This window comes from Sipha flava, unplaced genomic scaffold (genome assembly GCF_003268045.1).
Source record: "Sipha flava isolate LNK unplaced genomic scaffold, YSA_version1 73_pilon_pilon, whole genome shotgun sequence".
NCBI lineage: Eukaryota > Metazoa > Arthropoda > Insecta > Hemiptera > Aphididae > Sipha > Sipha flava.
The window spans coordinates 1,116,517-1,129,531 of record NW_020273613.1 but is presented as its reverse complement, the minus strand read 5'-3'; the positions used below and the strand labels follow the sequence as shown (position 1 = coordinate 1,129,531).

The 13,015-nt window shown below is 36.3% G+C and overlaps 1 protein-coding gene across 1 annotated transcript; it reads left to right on the top strand.

Annotated features, from left to right (window-relative positions):
• Window positions 1-6: 6 nt before the first annotated feature.
• LOC112692428 (myb-like protein Q) lies at window positions 7-8,693 on the top strand (the record flags this gene model as incomplete). The annotated part of the gene is made up of 2 exons (XM_025567106.1): window positions 7-298; window positions 7,294-8,693. Coding segments are annotated over 2 exons (816 nt in total), but the record flags the coding sequence as incomplete, so codon positions are not given.
• Between the last annotated feature and the right edge of the window lie 4,322 nt (window positions 8,694-13,015).

Genomic DNA, 13,015 nt, shown 5'->3' with positions numbered 1-13,015 from the left:
GCGGCGACCGTGTCCGCCGACGGTCCGCCGCCCGCGAAAAAACCGTACGCCGGACCCGCGCCCGGTGTGACCGCGTCCACTGGCGGCGTCTACGGCATGGTGACCGGCGCCGTGGCCGCCGCGGCCGGAGCCTCGCAGTGGCCGCCACTGGGCTCCAGCGCCGAACTCCAGCACCACGAAGGCAAACGCACCATGGACATGGTGCAGCGGCAGTACCATCAACAGCAGCATTTGCAAGCCAGTCTGCCGCCGCCGATGATGACGGCCGCTTTGCCCACCGACAAAACCCATATGACAGGTTAGTTTGGGGCACACGTACCGATTCACCCGGTACAAGGGTTGTACATGATTTTTGATTTCTCTTAACCCCTACGTGCCCGTCCCTCTCCGAGGGTTGATTGCAATGCGATTATAGCGCAGATCGATATCCGCTCGTCGGCATTGTTTTCTTCCCGGAAACGCGTAAAATCGTTGATATTAATCGGTCAATATCGTCTTCTTGTTAAATCGTTGACAGTCTTTTAATTAATTTTCATTCGGTCCCTCGATCGTCTTCGTATTTTTCCGGCGCCAGTAGACGCGAATTAATACGATAGTTTATTTTTGGCGTTCTCGTTTTATTATTATGAATATTTTTACGTGCTTGCTCGCGGTTTTCGGCATCGTCGCTTCTGGATAGAGAAAATAAATTAAACTATTTTCCATATCATCGCTTCCCGGCCAAGAAATGCGGAGATAAACATAATTTTTTTTTAACCGAAATCTTAATAATATGTTATCCAGTGGTGATTTAGTTAAAAATGTTGTACGGTGCATAACATTGCGATTCATTATGTATTGGCAGCGCGATGGCGATAGGACTAGGGTGGTGGACGTCCGTACGATTTTTAACGTTTTAAAAGTTTATGATGAAAAAAGGCGCTAATTTTTTCGTGTTTTCGTCTCGTATTGGTGGTGAACGAGAAATTAGTATTCCTCCGGTGCGATGGGGCCTATTGCTCACACAAAGAACGCAGTACATGTAATAGCGGAAGGAAAGGTGAGGGTTTTTTATCACATTTGCGTCCGTAATTAACGTTGATTTATAGGTTTAAATAAAAAAAAAAAAAATGAAAGAATTAGGTAAGGGTAAAGAAGAAACCTTTGTTAATTACGTACTGTGCGAGTCATATAAAAATGTAGCCTTTGAAACTCGGGTTTTTATGAAATGTATTTTTTTTTATTTTTTTTTTTTAAATCGAGATAATTTTTGTAGCGCAACGCGCAAAGTTTTCTTGAAATAAACACCCCTCGTCAAAATGTGCGAGGCGTGTTAAATCACAGTGCTGACTTCACATAGCTTTCGGTATATATACTAATTACGCTCGCTTTATTTATTTTATCTTATTTTTTTCGGGCGCAGCTCGGGTATTTCATTTTATTCTGTTTTTTTTCTTTACCCGCAGTTACGTGGGACTTTGTCCCTCGGGGGCCCTCGCTAATAAATTACATTAATAACGTTACCGCTGCCGATAAATTATTATGGCCTAGGGTTTAAAACTCCCAAATTACAAGTCATGCGAACGTTGTCGATTTTATTTTATTCTATATATATATATTTTTTTTTTTTTTTATAAGCGAAACCGCATTTTAATAGAACGTGACCCCTCTCCTCAATACTCTGCAGCTGCCTGCCGTCATATGGACACAGAACAACGAACTTTCTTGTACAACGTGTACTATATATACACGTAAAATGTGATGTCTATAAATAATGTACAATATTTTTGACGTGTCAACTTTCAAACGACCTCGTGTCCAGAATTCGTTCTTTAATTGCACGTACACGAAAAACGTATTGGAAAAAAAAAAGCAACGATATATTATCGACTAATTAATGTGGTGTGGTACCATAATAAATCTTACGCGGTCGGGCGCGACGGGAGCCTCTAGAGTATTTAAATATTAATTAATATTTTATACACTTCGATATATTTTGTAACCGCAGCGATTAACAACACACAGGTGTGGATCTAGTCTTTATTAGCCCGCGGGAAGAAAAATACAAACGGTTAAAATATTTTGCAGTGTATCGCAGTTACACGACGGTGACCTTATGGTAAATTAAAATTTTCCAAACCTAACGCTCGGAAATGTTCGCTCTTCGTGTTTTGTGTAACCCCCAGTGGTTGGCGGTGACGGCCCGCGTCTAATAATAATAATAAAAATAACAATCGCCTTTTTTCATCATCATCGTCGTCGTCGTTATATTATTTATTCCTACACGTCTGAAGTAATAATAATAAAGAAGTAAATAATAGTGTGCATGTGTCTATCTATCTATCCATCTATTGAAATTTTGCTCATGACTCATGCATAACTTGCCCGCCGCCGCCGCCCGATACACACTCACAATGGTGTCAGACGGTTGAAACGGATACGGTGTGTATACGCTCATTGTATTCAGATATTACGGCACACACACACACACACACACGCACATTCGGTCATCCTTTTTATGTACTGGTGTGTATTCGTGTGCGTGTCACTTGTTGTTAATGGCTTCGCATCCCAAACGACGACGACAATGCGTGAGCTTATGTGTACACAATGGAAAGCGGGGGCCCTGGGGGAAGTCGTGTTGAAATTTATCGTCTTCGAAAAAGGCGACGGATACAAAAAAAAATTGTGTGCTGGGAACGGCATTATCAGCTCTCCCTTCTGACGGAACGAATTTTTCGTTATTTTACTTACTGCGTACACCACCGCGACTTGACTTGCGGGACAACTTCTTTTTTTTCGCGTTACAGAAGAGTATTTCGGGTTTGACTGCTTTTATATTTATAATTTCACTACGCTAACGTTAAGATGTCGTATCATCCGAGGGCTGATCAGGTCTCGTTAAGTTATACATATATTTTTTTTTTTTTATTTGTAATTTTGATGATTGCCTAATAAACGTAACAGCGTGATTTTTGCCTCATCGAGATTTGTCATTGTCTCGGTCGTGTTGGACTTACGATACACGTAGTGCCAACACGATGCTCATAGAATATGACTAAAATCTTCGTTGTCAACCTATCCGATGATTCAACGGTATTAAATTAGGCCATTTACACGCGTTAATGTGTGTGTGAGAAGAAAAATCTATTTTCCCGGTACTGTCTGGAATAATGTTGAATTTTTTTTTTTCTCGATGCCACGTGTAAAATAGTTATCATCACGAATGCTCTTATGTTGTGTACAAGACGTGCGCCACGGAAGACGATGACTTATATATTTTGTCAACAAATACCATTCATCTGTCGGTTTTATAAAAAAAAAAAATTATCAAAAAACGATCGGTATAAAACCCCTTGAGGTTTTCTCTTCGTATACATGTTATATAAAGTATACACTCAGACGCAATACGTTTAATTCTAAACTATTTGACCCTAATTTTTGTCACACGATCTTAATTTGTCCCTTTCCCAACTCCCTACACTCACCGCATTCATGGTTGTCAGATTTTATTAGTTTCCGTCTTCGCAGTTGTCAATTGGATCTCATTAAAATCAATATCTTACCCTCCATATATTTATACACAATCATAAATTGTACATATTAATACATCCGAGTGGTACCGGGACGAGAGCAAATACTATAATATCTTTACTTAGAGATATACCGGGTTAGCAGGAGCAAGAGGTGCGGTGTAGGCCACAAGGACCAATTGGTGTTGGTTACTCATATACGATACTGTATACAATGCGACTCGTGTGATAGCCATCTTTGGATTTTATATTTTTATAAAAGTACTCGAAGATGATTATTATTATGATGATGGGAAGCCCGACACGCACGTAAATCGTATACTAACATAAAAGGATGTCGTTGGCATTATGCTCGTGACATGACTTGCCTCTCCTCTCCTGGAAAGGATTTGCAGGAATTTCGATTTTTTTTCCTTCGTTCTCGCAAACACTTGAATCCACTTGCGAAAGAACGACGGGACATCGTCGCGTATAAGGTTTATAATTTGACAACCACGCAGCATACCGTCACGAGATACAAGTATTATATATTGTATGGACGTACTCGACCATAGGGGAGAGGGAAACCCGATTTCAAATTGTTCTTCTCACATCGTATTTGTGCATAGCGATTTCACTGTTCTGTATTATGTGTACATGTCGAATTCATATGTATTTTTTTTTTACGGTCGTCCATCTTTGCCCGCCGCCGTAACCTGCTCGCGTCGTCACTTTTTGCCGATCGGTGTTTTTTTTTATTTTATAATCGATACGGTCGATCTCTGAATTGCACGAAATATTGTATACAACACTTGGACACATGATTACTATTTATGGTTAGAGGAAGCGGTTATATGCGAAATTTTTAATATTTCGCGTATTACAGGTGTACATATAATACATATTATAGTGGTCATCGATTGCAAGGCAATTATTTTACGCACATTGTCGTGTTCTCCCTGCGGTATTTAACATATACACGGTCCGCAGTTTATATATGGTAATTATTCAACGTAAAGACTTTGGGCGAAAAAACACCTTATATACATATATAATTGATGGTCGATGGCGCACATGCGTATATACATGGGTATGTGTTTTTGTAGAGGAAACAAATACCGCGAGTTTTAATTGTATTTCCGTTAAATCATCAGGAAGTGAATTCCTGCAAAGGTTTGTTATCATCCCTTGTCACGGCCGTTTGGTATTATACCCGCGCAGGCGGTACGGGCAAGAAAAACATTCCGCGCGACGAATTCCTCGTTTCCCAAAACTGTGTGCGAGCACGATGTATACACTCCGTGCGAAATGGGAAGAAAGAAAAAGCGCGCGCAAAAGGCGTCCGTCCTTTGTCGACATTTTGATCATTTTTTTTTTTTTTTTTATTATTTTCTTCTTCCATCATCCGCCACCATCTCCACCCCGTCGGGCGGGTGTGTGTGTTTTTCTTTTTTGGCCCATAGGTCCATTACCCGACAATATCGGCCTGACGCGATTTATTGCAATAATTTACAATCGTTACACATTTATAATACACGCGCACAGGAGGATCGGTGTTCGCATTTATAATAATATATATCGCGCGGTACGCTGCGCCAAGAGGTAGAAAGAAATAAAGAGTGAGCGTGGGGAGGAGAGGTCTTTCCTTTATTGTGCGTTATATGTTCTCTACGTTGTTATTTATGTGGTTCGCGGAATGCGTATGTGTGCCTGTGTTTGGTATACGCATTCGCATAACGACCGATAAACCGTTGGACCGGAAAAATGATAATTTAAAAACGTACCAGACCACTTTTGTGTCATTTATCGAATTTTCCTGTAGGTGCTGAGCAGTTCTGCGTATAATATAGTTTTCCTGTTAAATCTAATCAGCTGCTATTGCAATTTCTTTATTATCATATAGTAGGTACACAACTTTGAAAACTTATTAAAAAAAAAAAACTAAAAAAAACAATAAACATTACCTCTCGTTGTGTTTTGCGAATCATGACGACGATGGAACAATTTTAAAAGCACTATTCGTGTGCGTAATTGGTTTAAATAATTAGAACGTTATTCTAACCATATACATATAATAATATAACTATAATATGCATATCAACAATAATAGAGAAAATCCGAACGCAGTTAATACTTCAATTATATCCGTGAACACAAACGACAAATACTTAAATATAGGTCAGAAGGAGGCCACGCGGCCGTTGCTGTGTCATTCGTTATAAAATCAAATATTAACCGATAAAATGTTTGTAGAACTGTGTACATGACTTATGTTACTTATGTTTTCGAAATGTATTACTCGTCGTGTTGTTGTTGGATACGATATGGAAAAATTTACGTTACATGGTTTTTTTTCTTCTTCTTGGTCGTGTAACGTTGATTATTATTTTTCCGTCTCGTATAGATAAACATCGGTAATATACATCCACTGCATTTTTACGCATTAAATCAAATTGGTGTAAAATGTTTTGTTTCTTAACAATGCGTATTGCTCTCCGAAGATTTGTAAAATAAAAATACGTTTAAATGTATCCCTTTGTTTGTTGGTGTATATACTGTCGGTGCATATTTTTCACGCATCTAAAAATTATAATACCGAGTACTAAACGAAATTATTGTACTGAGAGAAATATTATTTTCGATTTTTGCAAGAAACATATTTAATAAACTGACACTATACAATTATGCGTGTATATATATATTCTTAAAACATTTATTTTATTTTTGTGCGAGTTTAATTATTATATGCTATTTTTTCACTTAACACTAATACGTTTAAATATTTGAATCAAAAGAAATGAATAATTCAGCAATTTAATAGAATTCAATGTAATCGCAAAGAAGTTTCAAAAGAATCATTTCTTGATGAGTTTTTTTAACGGTTGGAATAGGATGTGACACTTAACTTCAGATCGTAGTTTTAATATTATTTCTATCTATATAGTCGGTCACGAAAAAATACTTTGTCACTCGAATAAAAGAAGACGAGGATTTTTAATAGCTTCAACGTTTAATAATATTCTTATAACCGGGAGTTGGTCTTAAATATTAATATGTTGCCAAATTTAACTTTTTAATTGGCTTATTTTATAAAGTCCCGTCGAGTAAAATCAATTCACGTCGACGAAATACATTATTAATGAATTACAAAACCTAGTCAGGTTTGATCAGGTTAACCTGTATCGAGGTGATGTTTGTTTTATATTATTTTTGTTGAGGTTTCCGTTGTGTATTGAAATATTAAAAGTTATATGAATGAAATAAAACTGAAAACTGTTTGGTAACACACGACGTTACGTAAATAAATATGTTGAGTTATATATCTACGTGCCACATAGGATATATACGTTACAAGAAAAAATAAAAAGAATCCTTCGTGCAACTATCAGTTTGATGAAATAGATCGACGAGTTTTTATTTTTATTTTTTACTGTGTGTATTGTCTGATTAGAAAAACTATTTTATATTGATCGTAATTTTGTTGTCTTTAAACATTTTTTTTTCTACGTTATAAGGGAAGAAAAGCTTTTTTTTATCTTGTCGATTCGTCCAAAAGAAGTTTTGCGACGGCGGAGACTAGCAGGTATATAATATCTGGCTCGTTTTTGTCGATTGTAATGTAAATAGGGTCTTCTTTATATTAATTCGTCGGCATTTCTTTGACTTCGAGTAAATAATTAAAAAAAAAAAATGTTAAAAAAAGGATCAAATAGTTTTAATTAAAAGAAAGAAAAAAGATACGAAAAATATAAAGAAAGAAAAAACGTGTTCTTATGGCGTTTTTTTTTTTGTCCATGTTTAGTGCCGAAAGGGTGTTCTTGCTGCCAGGCGAAATTATTAAAGCGCAAAGCCCAACAGCCACCGTCGGTGCCACAACAACCTCCACAACAGCAACATCTCCTCCATCATCATCAACAACAACAAATACCACAACAACAACACCATTTACCACCACCTCATATACAACAACAGCAACAACAACAACACCTCCACCACCACCATCATCATCAGCAGCAACAACAGCAGCAGCAGCAACAACAACAGCAGCATCAGCAGCAGCAGCACCACCACCAACAACAACTCCACCACCACCATCAGCAACAGCAGCAGCATCACCACCACCACCACCAACAACAACTCCACCAACAGCAACAACAACAAGAGTATCACAAGGTGAGGCAAAACGAAGCGCCACCACAACTTTGGGGTTTTAACGGTACTATCGCTGCGGTGTTGCGCAACGAGTATAGTAGCAAACCGACGAAAACGTTGGGACGCATTACCGACCCGATCAACAATATCCTGACGCCCACGTACATGTTTTAAGCGGCAGGAATCGTATGGGCCAACGACGAGGAATTATCATGCATCCCTTAGCCATCGTTCGAGACCTGCAGTCGTTGCCGCCTTCTCGTTATAGTATACACATACGTATAGATTATACCCGTACGCTGACGACGATTTCAATATTCTATATTTTTAGTCGAGAGTTGTTAAAACGATAATGTTTATTATATCATTATTATATTTTGTGATTGTTATAGACGGGGAAAGAAAAAAGTTATGATTTTTTTTTCCGATTTGATTTCACTAAAAAATTATATTAAAAAAAAAAAAAAAAAACAAAAAAACAAAAAAAAAACAAAGAGAATTGGATTATTTGTACGATGAAAAAAAAAATTAAATTACGTTTATAGAGCAGCAGCAGCGTGTATTAGACCGTGCGCGAAAAGATAATAATAATATATTGTAGTTATTATTATAATAATAACAATAATGAATAAAAAAAAAACCTATGCATATTTATTTGTTAGCGTTAAGTTTTAACTTATAATTTGTTAATAGACACGTACACATACCGTGTAAGATATTAATATTTATTTGGTACGATTGTAACGATATAAACAATATATTCATATTATTATATATTATATTCATCTGTGTAGAAATAACAGTGTTTGGCTGCGGTGTGTTCGCCGCGTATTATTGTTGATCTATTTTTATTTTTTTTTTTAATCTCCGGCGGACACCCGTAATATATTTTTTCGTAATATACATTGCACGGAGCGGCAGAACGTGCCTCGTCGTTGTACATATAAAATTCCAATTTTTCTTTTTTTTTTTCTCTATTAGTTCGTGCGTGTCGCTTTTTGTGTTGGCTGTGAAATATTGTGATAATAAAAATTAAAAAAAAAAAAAAATTAAGAAGAAAACGCACGAATAAAAATAATATTTACTACTCACTGTTTTCGAAAATCGAGAAAAACAACAACCGTTTTCTCTTTGTCTCTCTCACTCTCTCTCTCTCTCTCTCTCTCTCTCTCTCTCTCTATAAGGGTATAAAATAATAATAATATGTTATGATAAATTTCTTGCATAAAGACTGAACGAATAATATCTTCATAAGAAAAAAAATTATATATAATATATGAATAAAAGACTGTACCCCTTTTACAGTATGTTATAACAAATGTACAACTAAACAGTCAGGGGGTATAAAAATACTGTATAAGTTCCTTATATGTTTAAACAAAAAATAAAATATATACCCATTTTTAAATCAACATTAAACTTCAATAAAAAAAAGGAAAAAGTTATCGCCTATTACAAAATTTCGTTTCAAAGTTCAAGTGGTCATAAAAAAAAAAAGAGAAAAAAAATTAAAATAATTAATTTTCTTTCAACACATACATACATATAAGTGTACATTCCTATATATTTTTTGTCGTTATTTACGACTTATTAGGTGTGCCTGTTTAATTTATGTAATTTTTATCTAGTCTGGTTGGATAACGGGCCAAAGAGCTATTCACATACATATTTATAATACATATTATGTCGTGTACATAATACTCATATATTGTATACACTTAATATATTTTCCTATGATAGCGCAAAAAAAAAAAAAAAACATTTTATCAAATATCCATATATAGGTATGAGCTTCATTCGTACAATCACTCACAGGCCTAATAATTGTTTGGGTCTCCATGGACCCGATAATATTTCATTAATGCAGTATAAAATAACGTACTCTACTCTTCGAGTACAATAGATGATTTTTTTTTGATTTTTTGTTTACTCAATAAATAATAATAATAAAAGTAAATCGTTGGCCTGTGATAATAATAACAATAATTGTAATATCCATATAAAAATAATTCTCCAACACATATTGCATAATTTCCTTTTTTCGTTATCATTAAAAAAAAAAAAAATAAAAAAATAAAAAATAAATTATATACGAGAATATAAAACCTTTTGAAAAACAAATAATTTATTATAATATCGTATTTGTAATATTTATTTTTAGATACCACTCGTAATATTAGATTTCTATACTTGTAAATTAGACGTTAGATATACATATATATTTTTTTTTGTTTCTAGTATTGTACAGACGGTTTTTTTTTTGTAACTATCCTAATTTCAGGACATGGTTTATTTGTTAAAAGAAAATAATAATGATAAAAAAAAAAAAAAAAACGTGCGGAAAACAGTTTAATAAATAAATGAGATTATTATAAATGAAACTTTGCGTTCGTTTTTCATTTGATAAAAACCGGTTTACCTATACGCATCATATATAATAACCGTACATCACAACGGTATGTTATATACATAACAATAAGCTGCGAGAATGAGTGAAATTCTATCTTTCTCTGAGCACTTGTTACGTAAAGGTCATCGTAGATGCCGTGTGCGTTCGCGACCTTTGCGTCAAAAAAAAAAAAAAAATTGACATTGTACTGGGCCATCTCGATTGTTTTTGCTAAAATATATTTCCATTTTTTCCCCTCTATTCCGTGATCGTGCGCGGACGATCACGACGATTACAATAGACATTATTGCCAACGGAGACTTGTGAACGAAGTGAAGTACTACACGCATACAGTCGATGGCGGGGAAGGGTTTCTTCCCCGTCCGATCGCCGACAGGACGAAGTAAGAAGTATGCGGCACAGTCGTCGACGTAGTAAGTCTCACGCTAACTTGGGTCGTTTACGTGCGCGCGCGTACCTACCCAAGCACACGAAGCCAGACCATTTCTATTTGGAAATAGGATGGGACGGAACAACAATTTTGGGATCTCGTATCATTTTCCATAATCTGTTCACCGCGAGAAACTTGTAGATCCTGCAGAGGACATTATTCGGGACTAGTACCCGTTTAATATTATCTCTATTATGACCCTATATTTAATTGTACGATAACGTTTTCTACGAATATCATATTGAATATAACAATAATGTTTTTATGTTTAAGTTGTATTACGATCAAAATCGTAATAAATCGTATTATCCAACGGTGGTGGTTACTACAGCGGATTTCAGGCGCGTAGTTAGGTATTTTAATAAGGAGGTGTTATTAAAAATTAATCGACAGAATTATATACAACAAAATAATAACTTTACGTATACTTTATTGTACAAGCATACAAATGTTTTATTTAAATTTAAAATGGACATTTTATCTCATATATATATATATATTAAATCGTTTATGAAACGATACAAAATCACGGCTTCAGTTTATCAGATAAAACGGTGTACATAAGAAGCCGGGTCCCGGCATTGCATTTACTGTTATCATAATATGTATATATTTCGTTATGATAAATATGTGTTCCTTACGGTTCATTAAGAACTTTTACCTTTATAAGACTTAAGTATAGTATAGTCAAAGGGGGTGTTACTACACCTGTAACACCCTCCCTGGCTACGCACCTGGTGGATTTGTTTAATGTTCATAAGCTATGAGCACAGCGCGTGTTTTTGATACTTGGTAGAAAACAAAAAATTGCACGTGCATCCTCTGGTCTTACGTATCTGTACCCATCTACTACGAGATGAACCGACAGGTAGTAGCGAACCGACGGTAAAATATAGAAAGAAAATTATACGTGAAAAAAAAAAAATCTACGAGACAACAATCGTCGTACGCGTTGTATTGTACACCACCAACGGTGACTTTGGCTGGTTTGGAACGACGTTGCGTTTTGTCCGCGGCGTGCACCGATTGTTTTGTTAGTTTTGTTTTGTTTTTTTCCCACCGATGTCGCGATCGTAATACCATAATCGTCGTTACGATGACGGATGATCTACAGCACGAATTAGTCACGAGAAATGGACATTTCGAAACGAACGCGATACATATTGATGATACACATCCGTATGCGCACGAGATTTGTGTTTCGCAACAGACGTTTGGAAATAAAGAAGAAATTGCGCGCGCGACAAACGTAAAAATAAAAAAAAACAACATGGTGCCCGCGTAACGTAATATAATATGCCCGACCGACCAATTTGTAGTTTCATAGTTTCGTGCGCGACGTATCAATAATAATATATATACATACGTGTATAATATTCGTGTTACGCGGAGGAAAAGTGAAAAAAAAAAATAAATAAATGAAAAAAAAAAACGGTTTAAGCGATAAACCTTTTTTATGTTTTTATACGCTGTACGAGTATACGGTAGATTTTATTATCTCGACGGTTTTTTTTTTCTCTTTGCGAGTCGTTATTTCTTCGAATATAATATTATATAGTACACGTATTGAACGTAATGTGTTACGCATCTTTCGCAGACGAAACGGTCGCGCTTTTATTGTACGTCTAAATACATCGTATTATTTTATATTACGGTTTGTTTCCTCCGCCGTAACGTGTACTCAACCCATCAATCAGGTCCACGGGCTTTTCTTGATTTCTTCTTCCTCGCTTTCTTTTTATCTGCTACTACTGCCGCTACGATTTCGGGCCGCCGTAAAACTCGCACGCGGTTGTGCACCAATTGTTCGCAGGACGCGTTCAAGGAACACGCGAACGCATTGCGTGGACGGGTAATGTACGATTACGAGAACGCTACGACATTAGTGTTATCAAACGGTTCGGTGAAAAAAAAAAAAAAAACGTTTAACAGAGATCCGTCTTGCTATACGAACGTGAGATATACTATGGGTCGAGCACATTTTCATTTTTATTTTCTAGTTCACCGCACGTACCGGATTCGCTGCAGGTAGCGTGGGATTAAGCGTTCACGTACGTTCGGCATAGGGTGTACGTACGCGTAATAGTTGGTAAATGCGGCATGGGTCCGAGGTAGACTAAAACGTATTCGAAACAAAAAAAAAAAAAAGGTGCCCGCACCGTTATGAAAAGTATAAATGTGCACGCGTATTTGTTGCAAACATCTCGTCGCGTTCAACGGAATAACTGCTGCGCCGCGGCGGACCCGTAGTCTAATACTATACAACAAAACTATACACCTCATCAACTCGGGGAAAAGCAAACAAAATCGAAAAACATACGTTCTCAAAATCGTCGCGTAGAATTCGATACAAATTTAATGCGCAAAAAAAAAAGGTAAGGAAAGCATTTTACATAATAATATCATAAACGGACTGCGCGCACGTAACCGGTACATGTAACTGTAAATGTTTATCAGACACGTGCGACGTATTGCAGAATTCGCTGGATTTACCGATTTGAGTTTTTCACGCGTTTTCCCGCGGTTCGTCCG